We start from the raw sequence: 19913 nt of genomic DNA, 5'->3' as shown, positions 1-19913 counted from the left end.
CGTCATCTGAGTTTGAGGAGAGGCAGAGCTGCCTCCTCCAGGGCTGAAGGCCTCACTGCCTGCTAGGACTCCTCCTCAATAGAAACCTCTGCTTTGGAGACAATCTCCTGGTGAGCTTCAAGGGCCCAACCAGCTCTGTCCTCAGAGCTGTCTTCTCACCAAGAGGGGTCAGAGTCCTGGGTCATAAAACATTATCAAGAACACAAGTAGTTTTTCGATCTGGACAGGCGACGACACCCACATTATTTTTAGATGCACAGAAACAATAAAGTAAGTGGATTCAAGTAGAGAAGATGCCCACCAAACAAAAGGATGCTTTGTCAGGTGTTTGGTCACATAGCTCACAGCAATCAATAAGAATGTCACAGTGAGTTAGAGATTAACGTTCAGGGTGCAATCCTATGCATGTTTAGACAGAGAAAAGGCCTACAACTCTCAGTATGCCCCAGCCGGCCTGGCCGGCTGGGGCATACTGAGAGTTGTAGGCCTTTTCTCTGTCTAAACATGCATAGGATTGCGCCCTTAAGAACTTTTGCACACGCACATATAAAGCAGCGGGCTTTGAGGTCTATGTTGTTTCACAGCAATCCATAGACCACGTGTGCTTGGATCTGGTCAAACATTTTGAGCTGGAGGAGAACTTTGGCAGGGAGGCGGCACTCAGTTTATAATACAGTCAGCATTTTGAGCTGACCAAATTCATATTCTGAACCACATAATAAATGTCAGTGATATTACTAGCCCTAAATGGCCTTCTCATATACAGAATCCAAGCCCACAGTATTAATTTATTCATTACACTTATATCCCCCCTTTTCCTCCAAGGGGGCATATGTGATCCTCCCCATCTCCATTTTATCCTCACAACAACCCCGTGAGGTAGGAGAGACTGAGAGTTAGTGACTGGCCCCAAAGTCAGCCGGTGAGCCTCATGGCAAAGTGGGGACCTGAAGCTTGGTCTCTCCAATCCCAGTCCAACACTCTAACCAGTACACCACACTGGTTCACACTACTTGTACAGTAAAGTGTACAAGCAATAGTTGGTCTGAGGTGGTGCCATACTTCATAGATCAGGTGTTTGAGCGTCTTATTCCAGTATCTGTTTGGGAGTCCCTATGACCTGAAAGAACCTCATTCCAATGCCTTCTTCATCAGAACTTCTGAGATGTGTAGCTCTGTTATCGTCCGCAATAGCCACTTTTGCTGCTGCTTTCTTCTGAGTTCAGTGGATAATTTCATGCTGTAGAGAGAGCCGATCTGCCTGGTGCTATCGGATTCATTCATGTCTCCAGCAGATGCGGAGAAAAAGAATACGACAAAGATATCTCCTGTCTCTTCCACTCCTCTCCCAGAGGTCTCTTTATCTTCTATATATATAAAACTCAAAAATTGTGTGTGGGTTTGTGTGTTTGTGGCTGGCTTCAGGGCTGTCTGTAATGCAGGGAATAAGGGGGAGCTGCCCTGGGTGTAATCACACTGTAGGGGCCCACTGAGCCTGCCACTTGGGCCCTACAGTTGCTGCCCCTTTTACTTCACATTCTCACTTGCCAGAGTGTATGACAGGAGTCACTGGGTTACATTATTACTTTGTTTATACTTTCCCTTACTAACAAGTACACCCTCTCAATCACCGTACGGGCCAGGTTTCTGACTTCAGCTATGAGTTATCCTATTGGCCATCTTTCATTCTATTGGTCTCTCTCCCATTCACTCTGACTTCCTTCACCTTGGATTGGCTGGCCGCTGTTTGTTCCCTCCCCTTTACTCATGGTTTCTTTTCTGGCTGTGTTAGTTTCTCTCCCCTGTTCCTGCAATATCCAGCGAGCAAGCAAGTTAGTGTTGAATATCTTTACCCCTTTCAATGCCAGATGTATTTGTTAGTAGTGTGTGATAAACGCTAATGTGAAATGTGGTGCGGTGTGTGCTCGCCTGTCTGAGGGGCTAGGATGACACACTGCAGTGGAGACTTAGGGCTTTATTCATAAAAGAGTGAACTGGGGGGAATTGAGAAGGCAATTGCAAAACGAGGGGCAAAATAGCGGAGTTTTACGTGTTTGTTAGTTCCCTCCCCTATACTCATGGTTTCTTTTCTGACCATGGAGAGCATTTAGTTTCTCTCCCCTGTTCCTGCGATATCCAGCAAGGAAGCCTCGGTTGAACATTTTAATAGTGGTATGAGATTCAGTGTGGATTATATTGTAGTAGTGCTTACAGATTCAGTCTCTTGCATTTTTAGTAGTGTTTTTTATTCAATATGCTCATTATAATTGTTGTGCTTTTTTAATCAAGTCTGGTGGATTCAACTTTTCACCTTTCTTATGGGGCCTTTCCGAGAAGCGTAAACCTACCTTAATGCGTTTCTAACAAATAGTGCCTATGACAAAATTACATCCCAGGCAACGCCGGGTATATCAGCTAGTTGCATATAAATTAAGAAGGCAGAATCTGCTGCTGGAGTTTCGACTGAGAATGGCTAAACTCCCTCAAGAACAGTGGAGGCTGGTGGCTCCAATGTCAGTGGGGTAGTGAATGCACTCCGGGTTTCAGTCAAAACCAGTCAGAAGTCTAAAGGGGCTATCCAAGTTGCTTGGATAGCCCCTTTAGACTTCTGACTGGTTCTGACTGAAACTTGGAACAGATTCTCTTCCCTGCCGACATTGGAGCAACCAGCCTCCACTGCTCAAGAACATGGGATGGACACAGTGGAGTTATGCTTAGGTTCAGCAACTGATGTCTCTGAGAGCAACACAGAGAGATCCAGGCCTTTTTCAGCAAAGGACGGTTGATCTTGAATATGCTAGAGGTTTGCTCATATTCTAGGAGAAGCCACTGGTGAATATTTAATTGGCTTAAACAGCCTATACATTAGAGCTGATTTTTATTTTTTTCTGGAGGAGGGAGTGCGGTTGAGATTCGAAGGAGATAAATCTATCAGAAAAGTTTCCAGGGTAGCCTCTTTGTTGAATGAGTACCCTTGTTATATATTAACATAACAGTATCCCATAACTAGGAGAAAAGCCTGTGGTATGATTATGCTACAGTTACAAAAAAGGGAATAGAGACCTAGCGATGTTAAGGGCTGTGTTCACATAACAAGTATTGTGAACCACCAGCTGATTTTACTACCTTTATTCTTAGCAAGCCACCTATGTCTTAACAACTGCACAATATGCAGGAATTCAGTAAGTACAGCTTTTCCTAGCATGGAGATACAGCAATGGTGGGGTGGGGTGGGGTGATGGGGAAAGCTTCACCTGTTGAATTTCTGCATGCAGTGCCATTGTTAAAAGTCAAGAGGCCCTGCCAAGCAAGGGTGATAACCTAATAGTAAATCCTGTGAATCCTCAACTTGCATGAACAACCTGCTGCTTATTTGAAGTGTTAGTGCATTAAGGACAGCTAAGGAATGATTAACTCAAGCAGCCTGGAGCATAGAGGAGGCTCAATAAAAATAATGAATAAACCTAAAAGTTCTTGCCACTGTGAATAGGCTCATAGTGACTTGCCCAAGGTCACTCCCAAACTCCAAGAATAGAGTGATTTGACTGGGGACATCCTGTCACAATAACCAAAAGGCCTCTTCCTTCTGGAGTTCATAGGAAGCTGCCTTGTACCTTGTTAGACTATTTGCTCATCTGCTTAGCCCAGTATTAGCCCAGTAATACTGGTTAGTCCAGTATTGTCTCCAGGCAGTGGCTCTCAGGCAGAGGTCTTTCCATTAATTACTACCTGATTTAGTTATTTTTTTAAAACTAGAGATCCAGGATTGAATCTGGGATATTTTGCATGCAAAACATGTGTACTTAAAGAACTTCAAAATAAGTTTGGTTAGTTAACTTTCCCCAAATAATCTATCTTTAAAACAGATCCCAGTACAACTGCAATTTGGAGAGACTCTGATAGTTTTGTGGTAAGTTAAAGAGTTGGCAAAAATGGATTGTACCTGACTTTGTAGAGACAGGATCTAGGGTGGGGGTGAACAAATGGGCCCACATGTCCTCAGACTCCACACTTGAGACTAGAACTAGTATCTGTTCCTGATGGTATCTTGAAAGGCCTGCCATCTTATACTTTAGCCATTTTTGGCTACCATTCTAGAACTATGTACACTTGCTTAAGTTTGAAGAAATGCAAATAAAGAAAATGGATATAGATATTTATTATTTTAGTAGTTAATAAATACAAGCCATTTTCTACACAACTGTGCACTATAGTTCCTGTTCTCTCTCTCTCTCTCTCTCTCTCTCTCCCTGTCTCTCTCTTATTATAAGTTAATTTACATAAAAACAACTTCTGTCTCCACCCATGGTATCTGTATTAGCTGAATAATAAGGGGATTTTATGGTGGAGAACAAGGGTGTGGTCTGACAGCACATGATGCAACAACTTTGCTGAAGGCAAGCAAGTTTGGATCTGGTTAGTGCCTGGATGGGGGACCAGTTTTGGCAGGGACGACTCCCATGCAAGCTGGGTTCAGTCCTGGAAGAAAGATAAGATTTAAATGTAATAATAAAATACATATAGACTGGGGAGGGAGAGTGGGCAAAGAAGAAACTTATAAAGTGAGGCTAACTTGGATTTTCAGAATTTCAAGAGCGGCAGCCACAGTGGTGTAGCTAAGCCTGGATCTTGGGGCTAAAGTCTGGGGCCCTGCATCCCAGGCCCCCCCCCCCCGACCAGCCAGAGAGTCCGAGGGGATGAAGGCATTAGGGCAGCAGAAGCAGACTCCATTTTATTCCTGTAGTCATGACAGTGTTTTAAGTGAAGGTTCGTCTCCTCCCATATATACCTGCCCAGACCCTTAGATCATCATCAGATGCCCTTCTCCAGGTGTCCTTGCCAAAAGCGATGAGGTGGCACCCCAGTTGTGGAATGACCCTGTCTCTAGAACGGGTTGTTCACTTCTATCCAGATCAGCATGCCAGGTGAAGACCTTTTTATTTGCCCAAGCTTTTTAGGCCTTTGCTTTTAAAAATGGTGTTGTGACATTTTTAGATCTATGAAGATCATTTTGATCATAGATCATTTTTAGATCTATGCTACTGGCTTTTATCTTGGCTACTACTTTGGTTTTCTTCTGTTTTAAACTTACGGTTTTATATTATGGTTTACTATGTTATTGTATTTTATGGTTTTAAGCTTTGTCTTGTAAACAGCCCGGAGAGCTTTGGCTAATGGGCAGTATAGAAATGTAATAAATGAATAAAAATAAACAAGTCTAAAAGTCGAACAAGCACATGCTCAGTGTATTATTGTTTTTTAAACCAGGGCTGGTGAACAGTGTTTGTTGTTCCAACATAGCAATGTAAAAGCAGATGCAAAGCATGGATTGGCTGGGGAGTGGGGTGGGAGCAATGTTAGCTGTGGGGCTCTAAAGGACCCACCCCCCACCCCAAATGAGACTGTTAAGCGCAGTGCCTAAAATTGCCTATCTGCACCACTGGGTAGCCCTGTTGGTTTGTTGCAGCAAAAACAACAGGCGTCTCGTGGCATCTTAAAGCCTACCGAACTTCCGCTTCATCAGACGCGCCTGAGGAAGTGGACGCTGTCCGGGAAAGCTTATGCCAGAACAGGTTTTGTAGTCGTTACAGTGCCGCAAGACTCTCTGTCAGGTCTTCAGATGTGTCCCTCCGTGCCTGGCCACGATGGGTTCAACTCGTGGGCTGAATTAATTGGCGTGGCTCTCTGCGCAGGGAATGAGGTAGCAGGGGCCGCGCGTCTCGGAGGAGCATTACGGTAGCTGCCGGGCTTGCCTCGCAGCGGCTGGCCGCTCTGCCTTGCGCTGCTTTCCGATCCCAGGCAGGTGGGAGAGGCGGGGGCCGGTCCTGGCCGGAGGGCTCCGAGCTGGCCTGCGGGGCTGCGCGGAGCAGGGACGGGCTGGGCGCGCCGCCGGGAGCCCCTCCTCGCCCTCCCGCTGCTGCGGCGGGGGCGCTTCGGCGGCCACTCTCGCGGGGGAGCGCGGCGCGTCGTCCCCGAGCGCCGCCAGCCCGCCCCGAGAAGAGCCTGGCGGGAGGAAGGGGAAGCCCTGGGCGGCTCTCGCCCTCCGCCGCCTCCTGCGGGAGCCGGGCGTGGGGAGCAGCGGGGGTTCGTTCTACCACGGGCGGCGAATGAAGCCCAGAGCGGCACCGGCGTGATGCCGAACGCGGAGAGATGAGGGCCAGGACATTTGCTGGCGCCCAGCCCAGCCCAGCCCTTCGGAGCTCGGAGATGCCGAACACCTCCCCGCGCCCGGGGCTTTGGGGTGCGGCGGGGTGAGCCTGCTCCAGGCCGGGCCTTCCTCTGCCCACCCTTGATCAGCGAGGAGGAGGCGCTGCTGCTGGTGCGACTGGGTCCCGCCCGCTTTGACCGGGGGGGCAGGGCGCCCCCCGCTCTTCCAGGCGCCCCCCACCCCAAGGCAGAGAGATCCAGCCTCGTCTTTGCCTCCCCCGCCGCCCACCCCCGGGGGGGGGATGGAGGTTCCGGCGTGCTGCGCCGAGCTCCCTCTGCCCCCTGACCTGAAGGATGTGGAGAGCAAAGTCGGGCAGAGACCCCCAGACGGGCTGCTGCGCTGGTTGCGGGAGGACCCCGTGGCTCATCTGCTCCGGAGCAGCCCGAGCCGGGGGCCGCGCCACGGCCTGGGGGAGAAGATCAAGGCTCTGAAGGTGGAACTGGTGAGTCACGGGAGCCAAACCCCTCCTGCCCTCCCGGGCGCTATGAGCCCCCCCGCCCCGCTCCCTCTGGCGTGCGAGAGGGAGACACACCGTGCGAAGCTCTCTCCTCGTCTCTAGGTCTTCAAACACGCCTGACCTGCCCCTTCCGGGGCGACTATTCCTATTCCTTCCTATCCTAACGGCTGCCTTGGTGTCGGTCATTTTAGACTCTGGACGCGATCGTTTTACGTCCACCCCCAGTGGAGGCCGGTAGATCACCTTGGATAGCTCCTTTAGAGTTCTGACTAGTTCTGACTGAAACCCAGAGCGGATTTATCACCCCACTGACATCGGAGCCACCAGCCTCCACTGTCTCCCCCCCTCCCCCCGTTTTGATGGTAATGTGCATTACTGTACTTTCTTCAAATGTGCTAAATCAAGCCTATTGGGTTTGTTGCAAGCTGACCCGCATTTACTTGGCAGTTGTATGCTACCCTTGGTTTGAGTTGTGAGCTGGCCTGGGTATTTGCTGCTGCACCAGTCTTATTGCTTTGGATCATGCTGCTTGCTTCATAGATCCACTCACAGAAAATGTGATTGTGCAAATTGGCCTTCAGGGCAAGGTGGGTATAAAGGTGGATAAGATGTCCAGAAAACATTGGCTATTGGGCAGATTAGAAATGGAATCGATCAATAAATAAGGGAATCTTTCCCCCTTTCCCATAAAATTGATTCCCCACCTCTCTTTTCTTTGAGGTACTGGATAGGATGGGATGTGTTATCTGATGGTGGGGTGATGTTGAAGAGCTAAGGCTGCAGTCCTCTACGTACATACCTGGGAATAGGCCTCACTGAATACCATGAAACTTGCTTCCAAGTAAGCATGCATAGCACCTTGGACAGCTCCTTTAGTGTTCTGACTGAAACCCAGAGTAGGTCTACCGCCCCACTGACATTGGAATTACCAGCCTCCACTGCTACACAAACACTTTGTGGTATATGTGTTTGACTCATGAGTCAAATTTATCTCATCTCAGCCATGGACCCACTAGGTGGTCCTAGGCAAGCCACTCGCTCTCTCAGCCTCAGCCCCTCATCTTCAATAGGGGATAATAACACTGGCCTACCTTGCAGGATTGTTGTAAGGGTTACTAAACTAACATCTATGAAGTGCTTTGGACACTTGGAATGTGCTATATAAATACTAAGTGGTGTTTGCAAACTCACTCACAGTGCAATCCTGTACACGTTCACTCAGAAGTAAGTCTCACTGTTTTCAGTGGAGCGTAATTCTTGGGAAGTATGTATAGGATTGTACCCATTGTGTTCCTTCCGGCACCTCCTGAAGACGTTGTTCTTTCAAGAGGCCTTCCTTGCATGACCAGCCGTGGTTTGTTGAACTCCACTTCGTTGGGATTTGTCTTTTAAAAAAATGTTGTAACTCTTTTAACTCTTTTAACCATTGTTTTATTCTTCATCATGTTGTTCACCACTCCGAAATCTTCTGATGAGGAGCGGTATATAAATATTGTAAATAAATAAATAAAATAAATACCCGGCAACAATGCCATTTTGGGGCAATCTGAGAGGACTTTCCCCCAAGTTAGATTAGCTGATGATTCTGCAGTGGGGGAGAATGTACTTATCCGTCTTATTTGCATTTGTTATACTAAATTTCTTTGTCCGGTAGGCATCTCTGACACAGTGCACACAGCTGCTCTTTGCTTCTGTACACCTTAGTCCAGATATGACATAGGCTACAATCCTGTACCCACTTACCTCAGAATGTACAGGATTGTGCTGTTGGGAATATTGATAGAAACGGAGGTATTGCAATGACAAGTTTGGTACTAGAGAGCTGTCAAGTTACTTTTAGTTCTAGGGTTCTTTGAACAAGTCCTTAACTTGATGTCCAAATATGACATCAGGAGCCTTGCCCAAATTGCCTGTGAATGTGAAAAATATGTAATAAACGATGGGAACATAAACACCAATCTACCACATTGATATTGCCAATCAAATTCCTCCAAGCCCTGTATTATCTTCCATCTGAAACTTGGCATTCAGGTGGTAATTTCCCAGAAATCCACATCAAATAGAGAAGAGTGAGAAAACTGGTTTATCTTTAGATTGTTTCTTTGGGCAGAAAATTGTATACAAGGCCTTGTCCTCCATACATTGGTTGGTTCTTTGCCTAAAGGACCCATCTGTTCCCCAGCATGAGAAAGATGCTCTTAAGGACTCTGAGCTTATAGAAGGACTGGAGGGTTTTGAAGACTGCATTCAGCTTCATACATCATATGCTTTGTTTCAAATGCTGAGCTTTATTTACAAGGATGCTGAGCAATGTGGAAGGAAAACAGTTGGGATGCATTTGCTCGCAGCAATGCCACACAGGGCTAAGTTAGGAGACTGCTTTCCAAATGGTGAGTCCCATTGCTTTGGGCATAGCCTTGCATATGAGTGGCATTGGGGGACTGTTCCTGGCCCCCCTGGCAGCTGTGGTTTGGGATGCCACAGGGCACATCTTGCCCCCAGTGCTATTGAACAGCTATATCAGGAATGGAGGACCTCAGCCCCATGGGACAAATCAGGCCCTCCTGGGGTCCCAATCTGGCCCTCCTGGGTTCCGCAGATGGCCCCACCCCTTCCCCTATCTCCACCCCCATTTCCAACCACCAATCATTTGGTAGTTTCCCAACTTTTGTGCATCTACCCCCCCCCCCGTTCTAAAACGTTGAACTGCCTCCGCAAAGGCATAGTTACCGGCAGTGACAGCTTTAAGCTAAAATAGGCTGGTATTTTCTGGTGTTTTGGCCCTGCCCTCTTTTGCATTTGGTCTTGCCCATCACTGCAGTGTAACCTCCAACAGCTCCTCTGAACTGCAATTTGGCTCACAGGGTGAAAGTGGTTCAATGCGCCTGATCAATATGATGCTACTGAGTGCAGCCATTAGAGGATTTGGAGCAAGTATGCTGATGACCTCCAGCTCTGTTTCTCTGTGTTATCTGAATAAGGGAAGGCTGTGCATGTTCTAGGCCAATGTCTGGATGCAATGTTGGGCTGGATGAGGGCCAATAAACTGAGAAAGAATCCTGGCAAGATGGAGGTCCTGTGGGTGAGTGGTTCTCAGGTCTGAGAGTTAGGTCCATTGCCTGTTCTGGATGGGGTTGCACTCCCCTTGAAGGAAGAGTCTGGAGTTGCTCCTAGATCCATCTTAAGTGACCTCAGTGGGTAGGAGTTTCTTTTATCAGCTTCAACTAGTACACCAGCTATGACTATTCCTGGACAGGAATAGCTTGGCCACAGTGGTCCAAACATTAGTAACCTTGAAACTGCATTACTGCAGTGCATTCTGAATGGGGCCAACCATAAGGTCCGGTTCCAGAGTGGGTCAGGCTGAAGTGCCCCCAAATGGGTTGGATCAATCTGAAGCCTCCCACCGAGTCACACGAGCCCCCTGCTCCTTACCTGGACCTGTGGGGAGCACCCACAGCCTTCGCCATCTTGGAGGGAGTTGCCATTTTCTTTTAAAATAGCAACTCTTCTTCTTCTGGTAATTAGTTCCACAGACTAGGGGCCACCACAGAGAAGGCCCTTTCCCTCGTCCTCACCAGCCTAGCTGTCCTGGCTGATGGGACAGAGAGATGGCCATCTGAGGCTGATCTTGTTAAGTGGCCTGTCTGGTGTTGCTGGAGGCGCTCCTTGAGATAGGCTGAGCCAGAATGGTATAGGGTTTTAAAGGTCAAAACCAACACCTTGAATTTGGCCTGGAAAACAACTGGTAACCAGTGCAACTCCTTCAGCACCGGAGTGATGTGATCATGCCGGCGGCTGCCTTTTAGTAAATAAGTAGACAGATACAGTGTTTGTCAGTGTAGGAGAACAGGATAACTTTGCAAATACATAAATAGGATGTCTCGGAGACCTTGACTCACAGAACTCAAGGAGTCACTAGGTTGTTGTGGTTTTGTATTCTTTCCATTAGTTCAAAAGCAAGACTACAGTGTCCACAACAGGCTTTGGAGATTCCTTTTTGAATTAGCAAAAGACATTAAGTTGTAATGAAAACAGTTGGGAGCCTTAGCAGAGAGATAACAAAGACCTGAAGAGCATCCTTCTCATGCTAGGAAGCAGATGTAACAATAATAGTGTGCTGTGTAAATATATCTGTCATATTCCTCTAGGAAGTGTTGGCTATGGATGATATTTTCCAGTGCAAACCTTTAAAGCCCTAATACCTGAAGAGACACCTCACCTTACATGTGCCTACCTATGTATTCTAGTCAATATGTGATCTCAGGCCCTGCTCCATGTTCCTCCACCTTCAGAAGTGAGATAAGTGGGCACAAGAGACAGGGACTTCGCATGCCACAAAATGGGTGAGGTCAAAGCTAAAGTGAGTGAGGCCACCACACTGTCTCAGATACACACATATATCCACAAACACGCACATGCATTCTCACACATAACACAACCCTTTCATTCACACACATCCATTTTTACACAAAACACAAATATAACATGCACACACACATAGGCAAATACACACACACACACACACACTCATACACACACTCATACATACAGACATGCACCTCCCGCTCATTCTCAAACATGCTCACACATAACACATGCATGCATTCACGCATACACACGAACATACACACACACCATTCCCCCCATGCTGTGATTTGGGTTTGACAAAGTATGTATAAATACTACTTTTAAGACTGCAGACCTATGCACACATACCTGAGAGAAACTCCCATTGAAGTATATGGGATATACTTATGAGTATATTGCATAGGATTTCTCTGTTAAATACTTTTTTGTTTTGCAAATTATGTTGACACAGTAAAAATAATAAAAAGGAACTTTTAAAAATGTGGGGCATCCTATACATTCCTTCCAGTATCAAAACTTCAGAATAATCTTCTCACAAAGCAATTTGCCTTCCTCATTAGTTTGTGGTAGATTTCTGGCCCTTCTTAATCAACCAAATATAACTCAAGATATGTTACTATCTCTGGTATAGATAATATACCATGGGTACGTGTGGCTAGCTCCTATGGGAATATGTGCACAGAAGTTTTTTGTTTTTTTTTTAATATAAAGTCCAGGTGGGCATTTCGTCACACATACATGCACACACATATATCTGCAGTCCACATGCACTAGGATCTTTAGACTGGTCCCCTAAGAGTCTGCACTGCAGTCAGAGCAATTTAATCTAAGTGCAGCCCAGATATATAGATTCAATCTGCATTGTATTTTTTTTAAACCCGTAACAATTAAGGTCTTAACATGTTTTGAAAGATACAAATGAACAATGGAAGTGTAGACTCTGGAGAACAATTCTGAAGCCAAACCTCGCCCCCTGTACCAAGCTATCTCTTTGATTCCAGGTGGAACACATTCATTCCATGCTTGGGGAACTGCTTCTGCAAAGCAGTCACAGCTCTTTAAAGAACACCTGCCTACTGTTTATTTGCTTTTATTCAAAAATAGAAATCTAACTTTGTGCAATAGGACCCATGTCCTGCAGGCTAGCCATTTGTTCTTTGGCCTTTTCCTGATTTTTTTTTAAATGCTTCCTGGACAAGTGTTTCCTTAGACACAGTTCCTCCATCTGTTCATTTACACTTCCCCTTTCTGAGATCAAGTCATCCAACTGCAACGGAAGCACAAACTGGCTGGTATGTCAACATTTGACTGCTGCCTTGAGTACTTGTGTAGTGGCTTGAAATGTGCAACCCAAAACTGATCGTAGAGAATTATCAAAGGAAAAACAGATGTCAATATCCTCACCACTTCCTGTTAAGTGTCCATCTAAGTACCATTACCAACTTTCCTCTCCAAAAAATGTGGATTTATTCTGTGATTGAGCTCATGGGCATAGTCTGGCAGTGTGGGATTCATTCTCTCTCTGTCTCTCTCTCTCTCCACCTTGATTAGATCAAGGCATATATTATAAAAACACAGGTGTTTACAGCTGCAGGTTCACATAGGTATTATGGCCACATTTTCTATGTCTGAGTGGGAAGCACTGATGTAACGTTGGTGTTACCTGCAGCAATCAAAATGTGTAAAGCTGCCCTTAGCTGATGGCTTCCAAGTGTTCCCACTTTCCATGGGTAGGTCTTTGATGGTACACTTAGTCTCCAGGCAAAGACATTTCTCCAGATTATTTTTACTTTTAGCCATGCCCTGTTGGAACAATTCCCCTCTCTCTATGGTGCTCGCATGCCTCATCAACTAGTTCAACTGCATCTTGTCCAGCTGGAATCATTTACCAACCCCACAGTCTTTGAATCATGTCTAATAAATCAAACTTCTCTAAACAAGTCCTTTGCTAGCATTTCAAGATCCTCGCCTCCCTTCTGCCTTTTGTGACTGCATCTTTTAGCCTTGTGCTGGCAACATCCAAGAGCAAACACATTGGACAACTGTGAATGCTTTGGCAGCTCTGATCTTTTGCAAATAAAACCTTGGGGCTGATTCATATAGCCAAGCAGCTGTTTTAAAACCAAATCATGCTGGATCATGCTCTTTGTTAGGAGCTGTTTGCCTCTAGCTGTTTAGTACACAAAATCCTCCAGTCTTTACCATGCCAGTGTATGGAAGAAAGATCTGAGATGGCATGGTGAAAGTGGAAATGTCTAAGTGGTGAGCAGCTACAGAAAAATGATTCCCACAAGGATCAGCTTCAGTATAGTTTGTATTTGAAGTTGCCATCACATGGCTAGTTGGTATTAATGCATCTGCCTGTAGAGATATCTTCAAGAAGATTTAATTGCAAACCTGACTGTTAAGAAACACAAACACTTCAATGAATGCAATATTTATCTCTGTCAAAATCAGAAATACCTTGTTGATTTTTTAAATTTCATTTTGTCCGATTCCTCTGTTTAAGTGACTGGTAGCTGCAACTGTACATTTTTCTCCCCGTCATTTCAGCTGATTTTTTTCAAAGAACTAAAGGAAACATAACCTGTTGAATAATCCAGGGACTGATGATATTTCTATGCTTTGGGCTGTAACTGTTATGGGAGGGGGGGGAGGTCATCTAGCCTCTTAGTGGGATGGAAGACTGCACCTGCCCATATTGAGAGATGGACTTAGCCATGAATATAGAAGCAGGGGACTCTACCACACAAACAAAAAAGTGTGATAGTATAGATCAGAAGATGAATTAACCAAGCAACCAAAATTAAATAGAACAGAACAGGGTACGTTTTGTTGACTAGAGCTCCATTAGAGGGGACAGAGTGTGGGCAGTCTTCCTGGGATCTATCTCTGTCTCTTATGGGAATCACAATCCCTTAGCCTAATGAGGGAAGGTGGAATAAGATCACCACCACCTCCTTCTACCCTGTCAACCCCCATTAGCACAACAAGCAGGAGAAAAATACGACACCCTGTGGACCTAGAATGCCCAGCAGCTGCATTGTGGAATGTAAAATTATCTGAATGTGTTACATTAAAAGCCCTATGGGACTGTTCACAAGAATATAGCTTCTGTGGATGCTAGTTCAAAATCCTTAGACTGGGTCATTTCCTAGACAACCCTGCTTGCATACAATGTAGTGGCAGTAGGATTCTGGCCACCACCTGCTGTCTTTCTATAATGAATAAATGAACTGAGATGAGAAATGCACAAATTACAATTGATAAGTGGCAGAGTCTGTCCTTTCATTGGATGAATGGGATATATGTCCCATGGGCCATCCCTACAAGCAGCATCTGCTCGGTGCGATCTGTTTGGTGCCTCTACACTTGCTGCCAAGCCTTCCTACATTTGCTCAGCAACTGCAACATGCATATCTTCTTGTCTTGAACTTGGGTAATTGGCTGAAGGGTTTAGGGATGAAATACCAACGAGATAGGCAATAATGCAACTGGGGGCTGTAGAAACAAGGCAGGTAAGAGAGAAGGAGAAAGGGAAGAAGTGGGGAAGTTTAGGTGAATATAATAGTTCAGGTCCCAAGAATGGGAACAGACAAGAGGTAACCATTTCCAGAGGTAATTTAAGGAGATGTGATGGTTAAATAACAAAACTAAATTACCAGAGGGGTAGTGGTGTTAGTGTGTTGCAGCAAAAACAACAAAGGGTCTTGTGGCACCTGTAAGGCAAACGACTTTATTCTGACATAAGCTTTCATTGACACTGGCCACTTCATCAGATGCATGGAGGGTTGACCTTGAATTGGCAGATTTAAATACAGATGCTTGGGAGGGGGGGAAATAGAGGTAGGAAGCCGTGTGGTAAGAAGCCAAGTCAAAAGGTAGGAAGCAGCGTGGCCTCATTGAAATAGGACTAAGTTCTCTTGTACTCAGAATCCAAGAGGTATGGGGATGCTCTCATGTGGTGAGTCTGTAATGGGTCAAAAAGTCTGGGGCCAAGTTACGGCCAATACCTCTGCATTCTAGGCCTCTTACTTCAGAGAATGGAGAAAGTGGACTCTGGTTCAACTCAGGATGGCAGGCAAGACATTTTGCTAATGACCCAACAGTTTCCCACTTACATGCATGATAGCCATGTTTTCCCTTTTCCCCTTTCCATCATCTAACTCTTTCTTTCCTCCTCTTACTAGGTTGAACTAAAATGTACATTACTTCTATCATTGTCAGTTTGCCATCATTGACTCTTGCCACCTCCAGGGGATGCTCCTTGTCCCATGCTGTCATATGGGTCTTGGAAATGGATGGGGGGGACACACCTGGCATATGAGGACATTCTGGAACCCATAGAGAGCAGTCCAATGCCAAGAACGGCTCCTGTCAGTCAGCATTATTACCGTTGTTATTTATATTTGCATTATCAGAGTTTTTTGATGGTCCCTCTAGGAAGCATTGGGCCACTGTGCTAATACAGAGAGTCACTTGACTTCACCATCCAGAAGAGCCTCCAGTCAATATCGCCTGCAGCTAATGTTGGTCCTGACACCTGTGTTGTATTTTCTTTCTTTTCCCGTAGGCCTATCTAAGAGCAATTGATATCAAGATCCTAGAGCAACTAGTTGCTGTGAATGAGGGAATAGAGGCAGTGAAATGGCTACTAGATGAGAAAGGGATGCTGACCAGCCGCTGCAGCAGCCTTACCAGCAGCCAATACAGCCTAGCAGAAAGCCAAGAGACATCCCGGCGGGGCAGCTGGAACAGCCTTCAGGATCCCAATGACAAGTTGGACAGCATCTCTATTGGAAGCTATTTGGACACACTGGCTGATGATATGGATGAGTATGGACAAGGCTCTTCCATAGAACCCATAATGGCCTCCACCCCAGGCAGGCCACTGGCCAGAGTTGAGTTGGAACGATCAACGGCTGACCTAGACAGGGGACTTCCCGCCAAAAATGACAAAGAGCAGGACAAAAGCAAAACATACCTTGAGAGGGTCCCTGGTTTGGTTAAAAGCCAAAGTTCCAGTGAGCAAATCAGAGCTGCCAGGCAGTCGCCACCAATGGCCAATGGGCTTTTTGGCAGGCAAGTCCCAGGGCTGGAACAGAGCACGGAGGCTAAATTTACCTCAGCAGATGCAGAGCAACTGAGCAAGGATAGTCCAGCAACAAAGGCCTCAAGGCATAACAAAGTTGACTTGGATAACTACAAGTTCAATAGCAGGAGGCACCTGGAGTACGATGCCCACTGGCAGTGGGTTCAGTCTCAAGAGGATGTGACATTCTTGTAGCATCCAAGAGCTGCTAAGTCAACAATTATGGGCTCAGGGCCACTAGTCTTTTGCACTTTGGGCTGTAAGCTCTACTTGCCTTGCCAAAATGGCTGCTTTTGTTTGACCAAGTGTGTGGGTGCATTTGCTGGTGGGCAGAACATATGTATACCAGACAGGTGGCATTGTTCCTCCTTGACATTTATCTCCAAGAGTAAGTCTTGTGTCAAGTGAAACCACTCCTCTGAGGGAACTGCTTGGGAAGCCCTTGGCCTGTGATCGCTGCATCCTTCAACTTGTGCAATAATAGAGTAGTTTCTAGTTTCTGTGGGAGTGGTGTGGTGTTCAGGCATTGCACATAGCTGCTTCTGGGCATAGGCTGAACATTCAAGTTTTGGTAAAGCATGTTCACCTTGGTAGCAGTTGAGACCCACATACCTTAATGTAATCATTGCTTTAATTGTGAGAATGTGTTTCTCTCTTCTTGTTACCTGAGAGTTATTCATGGCGTTTGGATGGAACCAGAGGCACCTCTTTGACACTATTTCCTTTTTCATCACATGCATTATTAATCATTCTGATGGAGGTTCCCTGGCAAGTTCACTGGATTCACCTCTTAGGTATCTGGTATGTACCATGTTCCTTATTTCACCTTCATAGATCGTGTTGGTTAATCTCTGTTATAGGCAGCACACATCCATTTCCTGTGGCCTGCCACTCAATCCCCCTCTAACCCACACCGTTATGGGACACTAGGCTGACTGTTGTGCACTAGGAGGGAAAGTACCCGTAATGACTTCAGCCAGATGTTAACAAAAAGACAATTCCACATATTTTCCCCTGTTACGTGGTGAAGGCCACTGTATACAATAGGAACAGGCTGGTGACCTGCAAAGAGCTACTTTTAGCTGAGGAACCTTCCCAGATCGCACTATAAAATGGAATCTGCTGGCTCAACCTCAGTTCTAGGAAGGACAGGCTTCTTGCATGGCGTTTGTCTAACTTTGAGTCAGCTAATCAAAGTTAGATTAAAAAACAAAACAAAACACCTCTGCTGAGCAATGATGTAATATGGCCCATTAACAAAATTCCAAACATAAGAAAATGCAGGTTAACCTGCAAAACCCAGTTTGAATTAAACATTGTCAGCTGCCAGTTTTAAAAGCAAATCCCAGGGTGAAAACCACATCTTGTACCCTAAACTGCACATCAAAAATTGTAGATTTCCTGAAAACGAAATTTCATATTATGAAAATGCTTTCATACTTGATTTCACCCAAATGAATTTGCACTCAATAGGAATGTGGACATGAATGTGATGGATTCCTTGAATTTGGAATATGTACAACATTTGCTTTCAAAGCAACCAAGTAAATAAAATAAGCTGACATTTTCAATTTGAACAGTGCACATTTGAAGTGAATTTGAAGTTCCCTCCAAATATGTTTTGTTCCTACTGGCTGCAAAACCTGAACTACATGTCTATAAACTATGGGTAGTGTCCAACGGTGTCATTCTGCAAACTCAACGTTAGCAGAACACCACCGAATCTTTCCATTACACAAGCGGTTGCCCATTACACTTGTGCAACCAGTTGCACAAGCAGTTGCACAACAGGTTGCACAAGCAAATGCATAAGCGGTTGCACAACAGGTTGCGCAAGCAGTTGCACAAGAGTTATGTGAAACTGGTTGCACAATGGGTTGTGCAAGCATAATGCACAACTGCTTGTGCAATTGTGCTTGCGGAAACATAACTTTAGTTGGATTCTCCTCTTGCGCATAGTTTGGAACCTAGTTTCTGCTAGCACAATGTAGGGATGTACTGATTGTGTAAAATCCATTCTGTCTGTGTTTCATGGATTGTCAGGTGCCTTTTGTTCTGTCGTCTGCCCATCACCGGAATTGGATTGTTTTTTGTTTCCAAATTTATGCAAAGTTACATTTGTGCAAAATGCACATTTGCGCAATTCACATGTATGAAAATGTGCAAATTCCCCCCAAATGCGCATTTTCATGCTTTAGCCTATGGGGGAAATGTGCATTTTGGCCAGTTTTTTTTTTTTTAATTTTGTGTATTTTACTACAACAAAATTTGTGCAAAATTTGGGAAGTTAGAAAACTGGCCCACAAGTCCGTGAAACCCACCCAACAGGGGAAAAGCTGGCTCGTTGAGGGATCTGCAGGTCAGATTCATGAAAATCCGAACTCATCTGATTCTGTTGTGGATTTCTCCGACATCCCTAGTGCAATGTCATTTGCACTAATGGAGTGACACAACTGGATACTGCCCAAAGAATCATAGAATTGGATGCTTTCAAATGTCATCTGATTCAACTTTCTGCCCAAAAGTTGGACAATCTACCCAGCTGTCCACATGGATCAGTATGCCCAATCCAGACCACAGAAAGCCCTAAAGGGAGCAGGTGCATAACAGAAAAAACAAACCCACACAAGAAATAGACATAAATTATTCAAGTAAGAGACCAAGCCACATGCTTTAAGGGAAGGCAAACAAAACAAAACAAAACCGGTTTTCTAGCCAATTTGTCCGAAAGGAAGAACTCCAAGCATGGCTTATTTCCAAGTTGTAAGAGTACAGAACATCAGCCTGAGGTGAACTGCCTTGAAGTGTGGTGTGTGGTTCATCTGGCAATAGTACACAATTATTTGGTGTTTTTGGAGCATAAAGATGTTGATCCTTTTATGATTATTCTTATTCTCATGGCAGAATGAAATGCAGGACATTCCAGTACCATTTAGCCTAGGAGAATTCCTGTACCGTTTGCACTTAGCAGGCCGAAAAGAGGTTTATAATGCATGAAGCTTTCTGTTGCAGAGCCTGGAAAGATAAATCTGCCCCTTTGACTGTTATTATAGTACTAGCCTCTTGAGTCTGATTCTTTTAAAACCACAAGTACAATTGCTCATAAAAACACTAGACGTTCCAAGGGATAATGAAAATCATATTATCAAATAAAATTTTCCAGTCTTAACTTCCGTGATGTCTCCTTGCTTTCTTATATATACATGATCATTTGCAGGTGGAGCCTGAAATATGAAAGCTAGTGGAATTACCTGGGATGTCCTCTTCCATTCGGATACAAAGATAGCGACTTCATAAAATGTCAAGTAGTGCTGCATTGAATTTTCATGAGGTTCAATTATCACTGCAAAAGCTGCTGTCTTGGGGGATGCAAAGTATTTGTTATGAAAGCCCAACCTTCCGCTCCTTTATGCATTTTTTGCACCAGCATACAATCATTGTTTCCCCAACCTGCTGCTACTTTGGTGTGTGTGTGTGTGTGAGTGTGAGAGAGAGAGAGAGAGAGAGAGAAACAAATCCCTGTTTAGGCAATTGGGTCAGCTCAGCTTCCTGTCTCACCAGCCAGCATCACACAGCCAGACTTTTGCCCCAAACCTGGTGTACTTGTGACAGATACACTGGACTAGGCTGTGGCAGATGCACATCTCAAATGCAGATGTAACCCATCTGCACTGCATTACATTCGGATTTGCATCTCAATGCACATTCTGCCCCAATTAGTCATGTATAACTAGCATTATTATGAGGTCAGTTGGCCCTTTAACTACTCAAATTCCAAACTACCC

General features: G+C 45.3%; 1 protein-coding gene across 3 annotated transcripts; it reads left to right on the top strand.

Moving 5' to 3' along the window:
* The first annotated feature begins 1065 nt into the window (after nt 1–1065).
* On the top strand, nt 1066–19300 carry LURAP1 (leucine rich adaptor protein 1). Of its 3 annotated transcripts, none has more exons than XM_084852617.1 (2): nt 1066–1354; nt 15610–19300. In XM_084852617.1, the coding sequence occupies exons 1-2, from the start codon at nt 1283–1285 to the stop codon at nt 16321–16323; spliced, it is 786 nt and encodes a 261-aa protein (XP_084708743.1). In that variant the 5' UTR covers nt 1066–1282; the 3' UTR covers nt 16324–19300. The 3 variants fall into 3 exon arrangements, with proteins under 3 accessions (XP_084708743.1, XP_084708741.1, XP_084708744.1); XM_084852615.1 differs by lacking the exon at nt 1066–1354 and adding an exon at nt 5547–6650; XM_084852618.1 differs by lacking the exon at nt 1066–1354 and adding an exon at nt 14325–14917.
* Nucleotides 19301–19913: the final 613 nt, after the last annotated feature.

This window comes from Heloderma suspectum, chromosome 4 (assembly GCF_057233095.1).
Source record: "Heloderma suspectum isolate Gila_16-S chromosome 4, 16-S_ref, whole genome shotgun sequence".
NCBI lineage: Eukaryota > Metazoa > Chordata > Lepidosauria > Squamata > Helodermatidae > Heloderma > Heloderma suspectum.
The sequence above is the reverse complement of the archived record's forward strand: the minus strand, read 5'-3'. Positions and strand labels throughout refer to the sequence as shown.

Coding starts and splice junctions, on each gene's coding strand:
- LURAP1 (XM_084852615.1), top strand. CDS start 6,450: ATGGAGGTTCCGGCGTGCTGCGCCGAGCTCCCTCTGCCCCCTGACCTG. Junction 6,651..15,609: donor AGGCTCTGAAGGTGGAACTG/GTGAGTCACGGG, acceptor CTTTTCCCGTAG/GCCTATCTAAGAGCAATTGA.